The sequence below is a fragment of the Thunnus maccoyii genome, chromosome 23 (assembly GCF_910596095.1).
Source record: "Thunnus maccoyii chromosome 23, fThuMac1.1, whole genome shotgun sequence".
NCBI lineage: Eukaryota > Metazoa > Chordata > Actinopteri > Scombriformes > Scombridae > Thunnus > Thunnus maccoyii.
In genome coordinates this window covers 7,100,575-7,118,386 of record NC_056555.1, presented here as the reverse complement: position 1 = coordinate 7,118,386, position 17,812 = coordinate 7,100,575, and the positions used below count along the sequence as shown (strand labels likewise).

The 17,812-nt window shown below is 39.2% G+C and overlaps 2 protein-coding genes across 4 annotated transcripts in view; one reads left to right on the top strand and one right to left on the bottom strand.

Moving 5' to 3' along the window:
• cdk17 (cyclin-dependent kinase 17) overlaps positions 1-7,359 on the bottom strand; it is a 39,891-nt gene extending 32,532 nt beyond the window's left edge. For both annotated transcript variants that reach the window (XM_042403850.1, XM_042403853.1), the window contains exon 1: positions 7,081-7,359. The gene's annotated coding sequence lies outside the window, so the exon portion shown is untranslated. The remainder of the gene's footprint in view (positions 1-7,080) is intronic.
• Positions 7,360-9,422: 2,063 nt separating this feature from the next.
• phyh (phytanoyl-CoA 2-hydroxylase) lies at positions 9,423-16,249 on the top strand. 2 transcript variants are annotated; one of them, XR_006093956.1, is made up of 10 exons: positions 9,423-9,601; positions 11,092-11,147; positions 11,660-11,770; positions 12,043-12,211; positions 12,431-12,512; positions 12,650-12,831; positions 12,934-13,083; positions 13,332-13,466; positions 15,344-15,481; positions 15,615-16,249. XR_006093956.1 is itself a non-coding variant. In XM_042403458.1 (9 exons), the coding sequence occupies exons 1-9, from the start codon at positions 9,536-9,538 to the stop codon at positions 15,395-15,397; spliced, it is 1,005 nt and encodes a 334-aa protein (XP_042259392.1). In that variant the 5' UTR covers positions 9,423-9,535; the 3' UTR covers positions 15,398-16,249. The 2 variants fall into 2 exon arrangements, 1 of the variants encoding a protein (XP_042259392.1); XM_042403458.1 differs by having other exon boundaries at positions 15,344-16,249.
• Positions 16,250-17,812: the final 1,563 nt, after the last annotated feature.

The following is a 17,812-nucleotide window of genomic DNA, read 5'->3' as shown; positions in this document are numbered from 1 at the left end:
AATATCTTTGTGTGGACTTCAGGTGTTTTAACTTAGTTAAAACAGACTGAGTTCATGTAAACAGAAAGAATTAAATGATCACTTCCAGCATGGTCTGTGTGTCAATCACACACAATTTCTTTAATGCATATGGCTTGACATTTGTCAATACTTCCATAGAGATAGAAAAACATTTTTGGATATCTTACTATGAGAAATATAAACATGCTTCTCTACAACACTCTATATCAATGTAACAAAAGAAGGGAAGTTTTCCTAACAGCAGCTGTCCTGCAAGAACTTTGCCTGAATAAAATAGTCCAAAATTGGCAAAAGTTTGATGTAAATGAGAATCTATCTGATCAGTGAATAAGTGGAAATGATAACAAATGTGATGCTAACTTTCAGTGTTGACAGTTTTCAATACTCTGTGCTACAGACACATTTCAGTCAGTACAAAAAGGTTTTGAGGTCTTATATCTAAACCAAGGAACGAATGGGTTCTACTCATTGCCTTTAAATACTGAAAAGAATAGCCCCACATTTTGGGAAATACATATAATACAAATATTCACTTTCCTGCTGAAAGTTAGAAGATTGAAACCATTCTTATGTCTGTGGGCTAAATATGAAGCTACAGCTAGCAGCCAGTTAGCTTAGCTTAGCACAAAGACTAAAAACAGAGAAAATGATGGTTGTAGCTCGCCCTAGTTAAAAGATTCCCCGAAACGTTACATGAAATCTTTTAGGGTGTCACCAACTATGGTTAGTTCACCTTGAATTCACATATATTGGTCTGTGGATGTGCTCTCTATCTCTATATCTTAAACACTTAAGGACTTTCTCTACTCCTCTTCATCTTCCCCTGCAGCCACCAATAAAGAAACATGATGGGACGAATTTTCCATTTCTCGCCTGACTGGAGCTCTGCAGCGTTCACGAGGAAGCACTGTTTGCTCTTTACTAGTTTTATCTAGTTTCTATCTTTGATGCCATCTGCTCACTGCTACGGTGCACTTTCCAGAGACGTCCCGTCAAGCGAACCCTCTTGTACTGAGTGGTTTTTCTGTTTTTGTCATATCAGACTGTCTGTTCTTAATCTGTTCAGTCACGGCAGCTATCACTGCTCATGCACAAGTGTTGCTTTAATCAGATTAGATCAGATTATTATGCTGTGAGCGTGTACGAACGTGCGTGGAGATACTGACCTCGAACTGATCTGACCTTTCAGATAATGATGAATGAGACGCTTACTGGTGCTAATACGGTGAAGAACTTCTGAAATATAAAACCAGAAGAGTCTGGAGGGGGGGGGACGGAGACCTGTGAGGACTACAACCACATCCTTAATAGAATTCATTAGAAATGGGTTCATTAAGAGGCGACAGGGCCCGGCTGTGTTTTTTTTTCTCTAGGTTGTCCAATTTTCCTGACTTTCCCGTGAACCCCACGATGCACTTTGCTGGCACTGATTGCAGATAACGCCTGTCTGTGAGGCAATGATTAACCCGCCGAGAAGAGAAGGGCATAATTAGAGATTCCTCGTCGAGATTAAAAAGGAAACATAGACTGGAATTTAAAGTTAGAGGAGACAGCGGGGTGAGAGACGCAGTTGGAAAGAGTACGTCTCGAAATCCGAGAGCTCGTAGGTTCCATCCCAATGAGAGCTGAACAACGTCCTCTAAAAACTAGATCTGACTGTGAATTGAGCAGATTTAATTAAACTGCAGTTAGGGTAGTAATATTGTTATCATTATGTGAGACGGGTTGAAAAATGTTTTTAGAGAAGCGGGCAGATGGTGAGAGTTGTGTAGGACGAGATGTACTGAACAGCAGAGTGTCAACTACAGCTGACTCTCAGCAAGAACACTGTGCCTTATTTGTATGTTGGTGTGTGTGTGTGTGTGTGTGTGTGTGTGTGTACATTCTTGTATTATGATCTTGTAATTAGAGCTGAAGCGATTACTCATCGGACAGAATATGTATTGGTATGTATTTATTTTCAAAGCAAAAAATGGCAAAAACTCTGAATAACTGAGTAAAAAATAAACTAAGATTATAGATTAGTGGAGAAAGAATGAAAATAATCGTTAGTTGCAGTCCTACTTGGATCATGAGAAACATTTTGAATTTGATATCTCAGGAGTGACAAACCTCTCAGGAATGTGAGGCCTATATTTCTTCAACCAGTGAGTTTAGGGGTTTTGGATTCAGTGACGTGAGGGGTCATTTGGGTTCATTAGGTGATGTTAAGTGATCAGATCATCACTATGAGAAACACAAGATTTGAATTTTTAAAGATCTATATTTTTATTCTGGGGCTCTAGAGGGATATTTTTTGCATGATTTGCAGTTAAAAAAACAACTCTTTATTGACCCCTCAGTTCAGCCTCTGTTTGAAACAGAAGGTTTCAGCTCCTGTCTCTTTAAGGCCCCGCTCTGTTCTGATTGGTCAGCGCTGGGACGCTACGAAAACAATCAATAGTAGTCCGATTTTGCTTCTTTTCCCTCACCCATTCTTTACTCGAAATATAAACTACATAAAATAAATCCGATCCAGAACATGCAAGTGGACAACATGAGCAACAGATGAGACAATCTGAACAACAAAGGCTACAGAACAGACGGTCATTTGAGGGCACGAGCGAACAATCTGGTGTCAGTTCGATGGGGAAGTTGAGGGAACTGGCTTCTGACTTTCAGGGAGCATTTTTATATATGTTGACCTCAAGTTTTGGAACTTTGAGCAAGTTTAAGATAGACATTCAACATGACAACAGTATATAAATGACAGAAAATCACAAAAAAGCATGAAATTCCTTCATCATGTGTAATTTCTTCTGGTGTTATTTTAGAACGGAAAAAACAAGGTCGAAAAATCTCGACTCATTCTGCACAGAGACACAAATAACAGACTTGCGAGTTGCTTTCTGTGGTCAGACCCTCACTAGTGTGTGTGTGTGTGTGTGATGAATATTTCAACTCACTTTATGAATGAGCTGCAAGCCAGTTTATTTTAATGTGACCTCTGTGTGTGTGAGTGTGTGTGTGTGTGTGCGTGTGTGACTATAATCCCCTTCTGCTGCTGCTCTAACAATGCCACCGCTTAATCTCCAGATTATGAGCCAATCACACTCACCAAACTCAACCCTTCATACACACACACACATCTGGCAAAGCATGATGGGATTTAACCAGGCAATTGGACAAGGCGTGATGCCAAAACACACAGGAATAATGATAGACAGAGCGTGTGTGTGTGTGTGTGAGAGAACAAAGACAAGCTAACACACTGGGTCTGGGCGATGACACGATAGCGACAGACACTTCTTCAATAGCAATAAGAAAATTGTTCCATAGAACGTTTGATAGTTTCACTGAAATGCTTTAAATGCAAACCAGCATGAAAGCAGGTAACGAATACGCAAAGTTCGGTTGCACAAACAAACCTCAAGCGTGCTCCCTCCCTGACTCATAAACAGCCTGTCATATCCCTTGATAATGGAGCACGCCACGAGTGACAAGCAAACAGCCAATCATTTAAGAGGTGTGTTGTTCGGTTGCACCATCGACATGCGACACAACAACAGAAACAGCGTGGAGTGCAGACGGTGAAGAAACTGTTGATAAAAAAAGGATCAGCTGGTCAGTATGGCTGGTTTTTGGTTGATCAATAATTATCAATATCGACTGAAATGAAACATTTTATCATGATGCATTTTTCAGTCCTATAACACACTCACCCGTTCTCTTTTCCACTGACACACACACACAAACAGACACACGCTGTCATCCTACAAGACCAAACATCCCTTCTAACACCCAAACACATTCATACACACACACACACACACAAGTAGGGTGACAGAAGTGTTTGATGCTATATGACCTACATTTTTCTTTTCTTTTTAGAGCTAGACAGAAGCTGTGTGTGTGTTTGCGTGTGTGTGCGTGTGTGTGTGAAGCTCCTGCATATTAAAACAGCACTACAAACACACACAGAAAGAGAGAATGAACTCACAGCACTCCACATTCTTTGCATGGCTCACATAACTTTTCTTATGAGAGAGAGTGTGTGTGTGTGTATGTGTGTGTGTGTGTGTGTGTGTGTTCATGCTACTCCAAGCCCACACTAACTGTATTCATTCTGAAGCCCTTGAATTAGTCAGACCCCTAAAAAACCCAATAATTACTACTTCACCTACATGATGTCCACCCTGTGACAGTGCACTGCTGAGAAGATGTTTCCCATCAGCCCCAGGGGCCGTCAGCACGTCCTCCTCTCAGATTTTGTTACGCTCTGTCGCTTTATATGTACGTTTATATGTGCTGTGCTTTCTCTGTTCTTCCTCAGGTGAAACCTTGTCAGGTGAAACAGAGCTGACGTTTTTCACCCACACAGCAGAAAACCAGAGAAAGATCTTCATGAGGCAAAAAAAAAAATAAAAAATTCTGCACACACACACACACACATGTACACACACACACACAGAAAAATATGGATGTAAATACACAAACACACACCAGAATGCATGATCACAAATACACACAAATAAACCAGAGATCTAAAAAAAAAAGAACATAAAAACACGACATAAAATGAAACACAATGAAAGATACATGAGTGCACACACACACACACGCACACACACACATACACAAGAGCACACAAAAAGACAACCACCATGAGGTGTGAGAACATAGAAATGCACACACACACACACACATATGTACACCTCTCTGATCAATAAAACATTGCACAAGTCGGAGTTATATAAACGGGAGAGAGAGAGAAAGGGAGAGATGGCAAGCTGCTGGCCTGGTTGTCAATAGCAACAGTGTTTTAGAGGCTGATATTCAGCAGGTGCAGTCAGCTTTGCTGCAAAGCATGGTGGGATATCATGCTTTGTGCCACACATGATGGTATATCATCAGTCTGGATGCAGCTATATTTTATGCAGTTTAATACTTATAACGTTACGCTAGAACAAGCAGCGGTGTAGAGAACATTTCTATTGACAGAAAGCTGTTTGCCTCACAATACTGTAGTGTCATCAACTGCATTTCACAACAGGCGCTCCGGCGATTTAATATTGCACTTCCATAAAGTTGGAGGACTCACGGGACACTGATTTTTTTTTTTAAAAAGCAGCGGAGGCCAACATTTCATCACATTTAGTCCCTAGTATCAGTTAGGTTCCAAAAAACGAGGGAGCCTACACTTCCCACAATGCAACTTGACAGCGGCTCTCTATTAGACCTTCCACTCCCCCAGTTTGAAACACAAGCTTTCTGTTGAACACTGGATAGTCACAAAATCAAGTGGAGATAACCCCTGATGACATCATCAGGGTTGTTCCCAGACTGTGGAAAGCTCCTCCAGAGCCACAGAGGACGTTACAGCGTGCTAACGGTTTTTACAGCCTGAGCCTGATGTGGAAAATGTGTGGAATGCCCCTTTAACAGGAAATGAAGAAATAGCTGAATTTGGACGGCAACCCAAACTGTCCATCTTTCTAACAAGTAAATACTTGTTTCAAACCAGTCACTGGACACCCGCTGGACTTCCATCACATGACGACGCTTTAACTGTTCAAACTGAAACCAATCACAAGTCTGAAAGTTTGTCTCTGCTGCGAGACACTTCGCTGGATGTATCCTCATCTATCAATCCCAGGAAAAAATGGTGATAGAGTGAATGTGTGTATATGTTTGAGCTTCCATGTTCCTGCTCTATGCGACATAATGCAGAGACTGATCGATACGAGCGCTGCTATACGGCTCACAGACAGGGGGAAGGGGCTGTCAGGGTAATTACTTTGTCCTCTGGGGGTGTATCACTCTCAAAGCCAACAGCCTAGATCTGAATGTGGGTCAATACACACACACACACACATACACAAATGAGTGGCCAGTTGTTCCAGATGAAGGACAGTGGAAGTAAATCCAGGTCAGGAACAGGAAGTGGAAAAACATTTCTGTGTGTTACTTGGAGGTGATTTAGAGGCAGGATGCGCACCATTATCTCATTTATATTTATTCATTTGACACTTTTGTCCAAGCAACACACAAAAAAGTGATGTTTCCTACTTTGTCCAAGTAGTAAACAACACTTTTTTTTCAGAGAGAGATAGATAGAGAAGGATGGGAGGTGAGTAAGTGTACTCTTGGACAAGATAGGTCCTCAGAGCAGCTTAATGCAACTGGCAAATATCAAGAATCATTTAAAAGTCAAAGTCGTTTTCAGCCAATTAAATTGCCAAACACAAACATTTCAAACAAGGGCATTCCAACAGGCCAAAGGATGTCTCCATGCCGATGTGAGGAAATGTCTACTACAGCTGGTTCTTCCATTTCTCCCAGTATGACTTGAACACAGCACAAGCAGGACTTAAGGCACTTCCATCAGCAGTAAAGCAGATGTTCACAGATTGATATTATGAGTCATATTAGGAAAAGGAAACATCTACTGTTTTCGAAAGATACAACTACAGTTACTGTTTTCTGGAAGGCACAGATGCTTCATGTAATCATATATGCATAATTCCACTCTGAAAAATGACACTTGGCTGCTTTAAATCTGAGAGAAAATTCTCAATGCATTGATAAAATGAAAATCAGTGCTTGCACACAAACATGACGGATGTGATGAATGTGAACAATATTGCTATAATAGTGATATGAGGTCTTACAGTATGTTTATGGTATTTTTGGTATTTTCTTATTTTTTCTATAATGTTTCTCTATAATGTACCATTGGTTTCCTGGCACTGAGGGGAAGCCAACTGGCTGCCAATACATACGTTATGTAAACAAACCAAAATATCTGCACCCCAAATAACAAAATAAGAGGTTTTATGTTTAAAGGAGCAAACACAACACTCATAATCTTGAAGGGTAAAACAGAAGGCAGTTGTAAAATATGACATAAAGCGAGAATCTGGCAGCATTATTCTTACAGTTGGCGTTTCCTCTGTGTTGTTATTTCCACACAGCACTGTTCAGCCCTCGTCCTTCGCGACCGCACAAAATGTAACGTCACGGAGTCCATTATCGGACAGGCGACGCGTTCCTCTACAACTGACATTAGAGCAAAATTACCTGAAAATGGTGAATTCCGTCGTTTCAAGCCGACTCTCCGGAGCTGCCAGGCCCGGATACCCTCCTCCGATTTATCCGCACACTGAAGTAGCCTTAAAAACACAGCTCCGTCTGTGTTTGGTTTCCGACAGAGAAAGAAATATCCACAGAAACACGCAGAGAGATGCGAAGGGTGAGTGAAGAAGGAGGGCAGCAGACCGAACCCCCAAAAATGTCGTTTGTGAGGCGGTGAAAGCAGTTTAAAGACGCTGGAGGAGGAGATCTGCTGTCGACACAGGAGACGGGAAGCCAATTTTTTTGCCTAGGATGGCGACGTTATGACCCGCCCTACTCTGTCTGTGATTGGCTAGTACTCGTTGCCTTCGTTTGGTTGGGTTGGTTAGGTTTAAACATGAGGAATGTGATTTGTTAGGATTAGGGTAAGAATATTAGGGTAAGCCAATCAAAGACAGAGTAGGGCGGGTCATGACTTCGCCATCCTAGGAAAACAAATATGGCAGACGGGAGGGGTTGTTGCGTTCAAAATAAAAGCATTTGATCTCTATTACAACATTCAAAAATAAAAGCATGTGTTTCTACTGCTTCCGGTCACAGTATTTAAAATAAAAGCGATTAAAATAACTCCTTTCATAATGTTTAACATTATAAAGACAGACACATACATACATCTGCCTACATACATTCTCAGAGTGGTGTTTTGTCATATTTAAACATATGACGTATGTTGTATTTTCTTGGTTTGTTTTGATGTATCTTATTTATTTTAATTATTATGGACAGACCCAGACTTGTATATAATCTGCTGAGGGGGCTGTGAAGTAATGTTGATATATTGATATATTTATCACAGATGTACAGAGTTTTTAATTAATTTTATTAGCTGAGTGGTGAGTAGGGTCATGCATGGTCCAATGAAGCACAGAGGTTCTGATTGATGTTGTTAGTACAGTGAATAACCTGCTGAGTGTATTGTATTATTGATTTGATTCATGTTTTTCTGTCATTCTTGCCATGTCAGAGCTGCCGTCTTGACCTCTGCACACCCACATCTCCAAAGGCAGTGGTTCTCAAAGTGGGGTCCAGAGACCCCCAGGAGTCCTTGAGGTGATTCCAGGGGTCCCCAGCAAAAAGGGGAATAATTTATTTTCACTATAATTACATCCATAATCAACACAATGACAGAATGTATGACTATTTTGGTCACATGCTTCATAAATTTTCTGTCATAAAACATCTAAAAGCAAAAATCTTATCAGATGGGGGTTCGTGGTCTAATTTGTGTCAATTTAGGGGTCCTTGACGTGAAAAAGTTTGAGAACCACTGCCCAAAGGGACCACAATGGAAATAAGCCTTTCGGCTTTATTGTGTTATCCTCACTCAAATGAAATCTATCAATCATTCAATCAATCAATCAATCAATATCTAATTTAATATGAAAGTACATTTAGTTCCACTCCAATGCTAGGCAACTCTAGTCAGCTGGAAGGCAGACAGGAAACTCATTCTCTACATATACAAAATAAATAGTCAAGCAAACAAGTGTTTTCAGGGCGACAGATAGAAAAATGAACATTAATAGGCGTGAAAAGAGAAATTAACAGTATAGACAACAGCCAATAAGTTTATTATTGATTTTGTGGCGCCACCTGCTGGATAAAAACTGCAGGAACAGAATTTTAATATTACACAAAAATATTATTGAACATTGATAATATAAATTGTGCGTAAATCTGAATAAATACAATTATCTAAATAATTTGAATAAACTTAATTATAGCAATAAACTATTGAATTTTCCTTTAAGTATTTCCTCCTAATAATTTTGATGTGTAAAGGGTCAGTTCACCTAAAACAGAAAAAACAACAACATATTTTCTCATTTAGGTCTGCATGCAGATATTTTGGGTATTATTTTAGCAGGTTTCTAACATGTCTGCTGCCAACCAACAAAGGAAGGTGAATGGAAATTAATTTATTCTGCTCAAATGAAGAAGAAATACTGTTTTGGGGTTGTTGTTGTTTTTTTTTTTTTTTTACTAAGTTAACGTCAACATCTTTTTCCAGAAACTGTCCCATGCATTTACTTTAGTGTCATCTTTACTGTTTTTTGTTGGGACTATCTCCTCAGTATAGTGTGGATACAACAGGTTTTTGTTGTGATGTGGGCATAAATTTACCTTTTAACATACTGTGGTGTTCATGTCTCCTGTGCTACAGGTATTTAAATCCTAACCTAGTTTTACTAGATCTTTCTGCACAATAGAAGACTACTGTGAATGAAACATACTGGATGATATAGGCGCTTTCCTCAGAATAGTCGGGCTGTACAGACCTGTATGAAACTGACAGTGGGAAGGGGGTGTGTGTTATCATCACTGTAACATTACCCTTTGCCCCAGTCAGGAATAGTTTTCCGTGTTCACCGGGATCACCGGATCACTAACTGACTGGAAAATGTCACGGGCTGCGGAGAGACTCAGACTGCTGATCAATCATCTTGATCGACCACCTGCTGTGATCGTATCCTTTCATTCCGCTATTTTCCGCTATGTTATAACAGCTCTGCCTGACAGAGCGGAACAGGCTGATCCGGTAGCCGTTTGCTGCACACTGAGCGGTGGGCAGCTCGGCTGTGCCAGGCCGGGGTCCCGCGGTGGACAACAGGCCTCCTGGAGGACAGATAGAGAGATATAATGTAGGCGAGTAAATAGGTTTATAAATGCGTAATTAATGAATTTCTTCTAGCACTCAAAAGTACGGAAGTGGAGAACGGCCGTGCTTGCAATTATGTTTTTTAATGCCGTTATCTCGGGAAAACAAAAGGTCGATATTCAAAGAGCTTTATTGGCATGAAAAAAACATGTTGTTGCTAAAGCAGTTTACAGAAGATTCACATATGTGACATATTACATATACAGTACATATTAGATACACAGCTGTCACATGTGCAGCTTCTGTATTATACTGATGGAGCCCATTCTTTGATTGCTATACAGTACAATACAGTAACGAGATCAATTAACCTGTTATCACGAGAAAACGAGCTTTGTTATGTCGAGATAACGGTAATAAAGTAATAATTGCAAGCACGGATGTTCTCGGCTTCCGTACGATTTGAAAGACTATTAATAACCAGTAAATTAATTAAATCAGAACACTTTCTGTGTTTTGCTTTTCTCTTTTCGTGCTGTTTTTTCATGCAGCATTAATGCAGGTTTAACAAAGTTGAGTTGATGTTGATCCTACACATGAACAAAGTAGCCAATCAGTGATGAAAAGTAACTGAGTACATTCACTCATGCATGGTACTTATATTATTGGATTATTATCATTATTGATGCATGAACATGTAAGGAGCTGCTAATGTTGTGGATGGTACTTGACATACTACAGTATTTGGTAGTTCAATGTATAACAGTGCATCATTTTATAAGAAGATTATATGTTTTGTATGTAAAATCTTGTGTAAAGTGATGAAGGTAACTAGATGTCAGAAAAATATAGCACAGTAAAGTATTTCCCTCTGAAATGTAGTGGAAAATGAAAAATACTAATATTTTATATAATAGTCTGAAAGGGGCTATAATGAGCATAACAAGTGTTTTTATTTTGGATACTTTAAATACATTGTGTTACTAATACTTCTGTATGTTAACTTAAGCAAAATTTTGATTGCAGGACTTTTACTTGTAATAGAGTATTTTTACAGTTGGGTGTTGGGATACAGTTTTACTTAAACAGACCACTGTAAACCAAAGTGCACCTTGGGAAAAGTGTAAAAAAAAAAGTGTAGATATATTGTAAATGGGCTTATTAAGGCTACTTGTTGGATTTTGGGAGAAATGTAAGGGAGTAATGCATCTCAAAGTTTAGTTCTGGCCATGTATCAATCCCACGCAAAAATCTTAAAGAGAGTCGTGATTGGATTTTTTACCAAACTTGTGGAAATTGTACATTTCACTCAGCATATTTACTGCTTCCTGCCTTCCTCCTTGACTTAACTCCTTCAGGCGGCTGCACCAACTTCTGCCCAAACCTTCACCTACAGTCACCCACACAAGCTGAGGTAAGGACAAACCTTCAGTTTTAGTTGATTTTGTAACTCCAATACATTTTGCAGCCTCAACAGTTGCCTCAGTCTAAAGGTTTTCTTATGCACAATTATGCAATCGGTGTTAGTCATTCCCCCTTTGACACAGTTTCTCCAGTGCTGCCTTCAGTCACGTCCCATAATGACCTACTTTCCTGCACTCTACTGTATGTGTGCATCTGTGTATTAGCAGCTGGTGGTGCATTCAGTTTAATTTATTCAGAAGACAACAACAAAACAAGCCTACCTTTAAGGTTGTTTAAAAGTTCCAGAAAAAGTCTCATTTGTCCTTCCTGTTATCACCACCAGGTGGTAGTGACTGTTTTTTTCTTACTCATCAGCTTGAATTTACTGTAAATCCAAAGTGACTTGAATGCAACATTCACAAGCACACCATCTATCAATAATTTCCTGTCTACAATAGCTTTTCTTTCCAACTAACAATGAAAGTAGATAACGTGGTGATATTGTTGTGTGTTTTCTGGTAGATACACTTTTGATAACGACCTGCTGACCCCAGAACAGCGACACTTCTATGAGGAAAATGGCTTCATTCTCATCAAGAATCTGGTGTCTGAGGAGGACATCGACATGTTTAGGTGAGATCAGTAACTTTGACAACTGCAAAGATTTTTTTCGTTTACCCCAGCGTATAAACATAAAAACACACAGTTTGTAACTGAGATTCAGAAATTCCATACTACTATTTTTGTATCTTTGTGTCAAAGTGACTCTTAAAAAGTAAACCTATGACTCCACAGTGAAACAATGAACTTTTGTAAAAACCTGCAGATAGACTACTTTTATATATTGCTACACAAAGTGCCTTACAATTGTGAGATGCTGAATGGGCTCCATGTTCGTTCTTCAGGAAGGAGTTTGAACGGATCTGTCGCCAGGAAGTGAAGGTTCCTGGTCTGGTGGTGATGAGGGATGTGGCGATCGTTAAGTCAGAGTTTGTTCCAGATCAGAAAGCGGTCTCCAAACTCCAGGACTTCCAGGAGGATCCTGAACTATTCCGGTACTGCTCCTTACCGCAGGTACAACAAGACACACAAGTCACTTATTTTACTCTGTGGGCTTCAAACTTTTTTTTTTTTCCAAACCTTCTATCAGTTTATTTTCAAAGTTAGTATCAAAAACATAGAGATGAATAAAATTCTACTAACAAAACCTGATGTCATCAAGAGATTTATATCTGCAAAGCTACTTAAGTATGAAATGATTTAAGCCTGAACACTGAACTGATTCTATGTCAGATCCTGAAGTATGTGGAGTGTTTTACTGGACCCAATATCATGGCCATGCACACCATGCTGATCAACAAACCTCCTGATGCAGGTATGAAGCGATTACAAAAAACAAGACAAAGATTCCCCACATATTTGAAAAGAAAAAACGCCACACACAACAGTGTTTCTTTAGTTTTTTTAAACCAGGTTCAGCTGTTATGAGATTTCTGTCTCCTGCTGTTTCAGGTAAGAAGACGTCCCGTCACCCGATGCATCAGGATCTGCATTACTTCCCGTTCCGACCAGCCGACCGGATTGTCTGCTCTTGGACAGCGATGGAGAAAGTGACCAGGCAGAACGGCTGCCTGGTCGTGCTGCCGGGAACACACACCAGCACGCTGCAGGAGCACGACTACCCCGAGTGGGAGGTACAAACACACAGTCACGAAAATCTACAGGAAACATGATTACACTTGCAATGAGTTACACACACACACAAGCACTGCCTCTGCACTGTGTGTGTCCTTCAGGGTGGGGTGAACAAGATGTACCACGGAATACGTGGATACAACCCGCAGCACCCCAGGGTGCACCTAGAGATGGAGAAGGGTGACACGGTCTTCTTCCACCCGCTGCTGATCCACGGCTCTGGCATGAACCAGACAAAGGGCTTCCGCAAGGTACTACATTACCCATAATCCACCCAGTGTCCCGATATTTTTTGAAGCAAACTTGCTGAAAACTCAGAAGAAAATAGAAAGATTGAAACGATTAGAAATATAATTATAAAACCAATAACACTTTGATTCAAGATTTAAAGTAGCTTCTCTGGTTAGAAGAACTCACCAAAGTGGCTGAATATGAAAAGGCTTCATGTTGAGGAGAGTCACTCTCACCTAAACTGTGTGTGTGTGTGTGTGTGTTTCAGGCTATCTCCTGCCACTATGCAGGCGCTGACTGTTATTACATCAACGTGAAGGGAACCACGCAGGAAAATATCGAGAAGGAGGTGCAGGAGATCGCAGCCAGGAAGTACGCTATCGGCAGTGAAATTGCCTTCCAGGTGAGACATTTAAAATTCACATCTCATTCATCTTTTTAAACATTCTCTATTACAGTTACCGTAACAACATGGATGACATGGAAAAGGTTTTAAGTGTGTGATACTGTTTGGTTAAGTTTTGATTTTTGCATAAGTGTACACTCAATCATACACGACTGGATGTACAATAATTATGAGAATGAACAGCATGTAAGTTGTTGATATTTGGCTTGTAGTTTCTAAATGTGTCCGTCCTTGCAAAATGGAACTGTTGGCATGACAGTGAGCACTGATGACTCACAAAAGTCATATGCTTTACTATTTTTATAGCAGTTCCCGTAAAATAGATTTATAAAAATGAATGCAAGCATGCACAGTGTTGATATTTGTTGTCTAATCTCGAATCACTCCCTGTAGGAATATACTTTAAAGCTTAGTGCGATGAGAGAGCAGAGAGCAGCAATAACAAACTGAACCCTTAAAGTTGTGTTGGATACAAAATTAGACACAGGTTTAGCTGTTAGATGTAATCATCTATGTGTGGGCTAAGTAGTGGCTACCCTGGCAGCCACCTCAGAATCTGTATATGGTGCCATTTTACTCATTTTGCAGGGTACACTCTGCTCCCAGTGATCCACCTGATGTTCACCAACATCTTAAGTAGATAATGTACATGTTCGTGATGTACACCAATGTGAAAATGAGTCATCTTTGTAGCTGAACAGATATTTATGAAGGGGTACAATTGCAGTGGCATGTTATAACTAATGTCTGGCAGCACTAATAACATCACCAGTTTATACAGTATTTTGTTATTGTTTACAAGCAGGAGATACAGTTTGTGAGGAGGAGTGTAATAAAATATCCCATTATATGTCCCTGTCATGAGCTACATTTACTTTGTGGTCAGCCTTCGCAAAGAAACAAGCATATTGTAGTTGCGAGCCTGGAGCCCAATTCAGCAGAAACACAGCAGCATGTGACTTCAGTGTTGATACAAGCCATTATCATACATAGAACTGAAATCAAGCAAAGCAAGACTCTCATAATAATGAATCTTTAGAACACAATTAAAAGTAATTTGGCTAACTTGGTAATTGGCTAACTTATCACATTCGATGAGCAAATGTAAACAGTGAAAAAACATAGCATGAAGTGTGATGTTTTGCCAATTTGCATTAATATGCAATATGTGATTTTGTTGAAACCTTTTAAACTCCTTCATTTTTAAAGGTCATGTTCATATTAATACTTACCATGTGACATGGAAGTAATTGTTGCATCAAAAAAAATATTTTACTGAAACACTTGTGAGTAATAATTAGAAAGAAAAGTAAGACATTAAAGGTGCACTCCCAGTGATTTTACACATGAAGTTCAGTTTACTTGTCACGAGGAGTCCTACTCACTTGCCTGTGAAAACAGTTTTATAACATCTTACACGGCTCTGGAGAGAGTTTTCCAAAATTTGAAAAATTAACCCTGATGATGTCATCAGGGTTATTTTTCAATTTATCTTTAGACTTAAAACTTAACAGAAAGCCAGAATTACAAAGTGGTGGTGTTGCAGGATTTCGAAGAAGTGGGCATTTATAAGGCATAGGGAGTCTAAAGAAAGATGTTATTGCGTTGCATTATGGGAAATGTAGGATGCAGTGTTTCTGGAACTTGAACTTGAATATCTAGGCCTCTGCTGCTTCTATTTCGACCATTCCTTTTTAAAATGTGTTTCTTGCAAGTTTATGAAAGTGAAATACTAAATTGCTGGAATATCTGTTTAATGCAAATTGCATGAAAAGCACTGAAACCATTAGTTCTAATATTTGGCTACTGCAGACAAGAAAATCCATACAGTTTGTTTTGGGTGAACTGACCCTTTAACTCTTTTGCTCCTGCAGGATACCTGGGCTGTCCGAGGTCGTCTCGTGCAAGGAGAGAGGATTTCACTGTGAGGTCACCATGGACGTGCTTAAATCTACGTCTACATCACTGCTAATCCCTGAGTTGAAATGAGAGCAGATTGATATAGTTGCTGGGTATGAAGCAACAGGTCTTTTACATTAGCATAGAAAACATTTTAGGCTTCCTTTTAATTGAAGCTGAGTACAGAAAAAAAAGATCTTGTCATCTAATTGTTTGTATCCTACAATTTCTAATTTTCTTTCGTAGTGGAAGAATGTAATCTCTAGATTACTGGGAGCTGGGCTGTGTCTTGCAGGATATATCAAAGAAGAGGAAAATGTCTGCAGAGATGAGCAAGTAGTAGTATTTTAGAAATATAATATAGAGCGTGTTGTTCTCACCAACAACATAAAGACAGGAACTGTTATTTAACTAGAAAACATCAGTTATCTCACCTCCTGCTACTTGCTTTACAGCATTTTACAGGGCAAAATGCAGTTGAAATAACACCAAAACCTTAACAGAAAGGGATGTTAGCCGCACAGATAGACAGGCTTGAAAAAGATGATTTGTGGCATGTTAATTAGGACAAAAATGAGTATTTTTATAGAGTGAGTGAGTGAGAGAGAGAGAGAGAGAGGCAGAGTGAGAAGAGAGATTTTAATGAAAGTGATATTTAAGCAGAAATGTAGAAATCACCTGGGTTGACTGTGGTACTTGTCAATAAACACTAACAGAGGCCTTGAGTTTATATTGCCTTATAAATTTGTCAAAGTGTTAATTTTCTTGTGTCTGTTGATATGATTTTAACTGTTTGATGATGAGTGAATGGATGCTGTTTTAGGATCTTGTTCTGATCAGTTTAATAGCAATAAACTCAGAAATGACTTGTATAATAATGACTTTTGTTTTTCATTTCCTTTCAACCTTCAGACACAGAAACATACACACATGCATTATCAGTGTTTAGATGTGTTTATTTACTGCTTAACTTATCTGATAAATCTTTGTTCACTTTGTATGTCAAAGTTCACTTTGTATGTCAAAGCACTAATGATGCTGTGTGAAAGGTGAGAATGTACAATTATGTAATCAGAGGGAATAATCCAAAAACAGGAGGGATTATGGGTAGAAAGAATATCTTGGAAAGCTGAACAAAATGTCACAACAGAGAAGGGTGTACATAAAAGTGTTAGACTCAGATTTGTTTTGGATCGACAACCAACAGATTGGCAGGAAATAGAATGCTGTCTCATAAACAAGCTGCTTGTCAGTCATGTGACTTCTGTTTCAACCATAATTAGCCTAGAATTGGACAAAATCAAGCTAAACAAACCAAAATGAAACTCGGAAGTTATCATTAGTTTCTCAGCCTCGGTCAGCTGACTTTGCCTTCCACACATGGCACAATATTTTACGATGGCTTTGGCTGAGTTTCCACATTTTTCAGTGTGCAAAACTCCGAATGCCAAGAACCAAACTGACTCTAAACTTTTAAACAGAAAATACTGTCCTTATAAAGAAAGTGCAAACACTAAATCATGTGCAGAGTCCTGAGAATCCAGACACCTCATATTGGCACAACTTTCAGTACTTAACATGTGTTTGCAAGCATTTCTCCATATTTTAACATTTCCCTGGAGAGCAGCAGCATAATTACTTTTTACTTCATCACCACTGGAATACATGTCAAATGTAGGCAGCAGTGGAAATAGAAAAGGCAATATGTGTCAATATGTAGCAACGTACTGAGTAACTGTTACAATAGTACAATACAATAGTGTAAACTGTTTACAGTATTACTCAGCTTACTATGTTTTAGATGATTAAACTTACAAGTGATTGGAATATCTAAAGTTTGGTGTTTCAAATATGGACCTCTGCATAAATTCCAATTTTCCCCTCATTATTATTTGTATGATCTTGAGGAAATGGCCACTGCAGACTGTTTTGTTAAGAATTAGTTCCTGTTTGACAGCCTTATTGTCAAATGATCATTTTATTTTAAAATGCTACAATGATTCAAAATCAGTGATAAACATATGAATTGCTGTGACGCTCTAATAAACCTTCTGTGTGATGTATTACATAGAATTACATATTATATATATCTGTATAGCATTTTTTGTTAAAAGTTTTGAAAATTGAAAATCTGTTGTGAAAATTGAGCCAAGAAATTATAAAATACTGGATGTTGCAACAGTAACGTTGTTGGTTTCAGAGGGTTCCATCTGTTTTCAGATGGAGGTCCGGGCTATTTCCTGGCTCCCCGCACTGGAACCCTCCAAAAAAAACACTTAATCCAGCAGTGTGTCTGTGGGTGTATTGAAACGATGTCTTTGTTCAAATCCAGAGGGAAGCTCAGCTCTTACATTCATGCAGAAATACAGGAAGTTCATTCACATGCAGCAGAGGCTTTATCACTACAGATGAAGGTGGTAAACCGCTGCTCCTTTGTTGAAGTG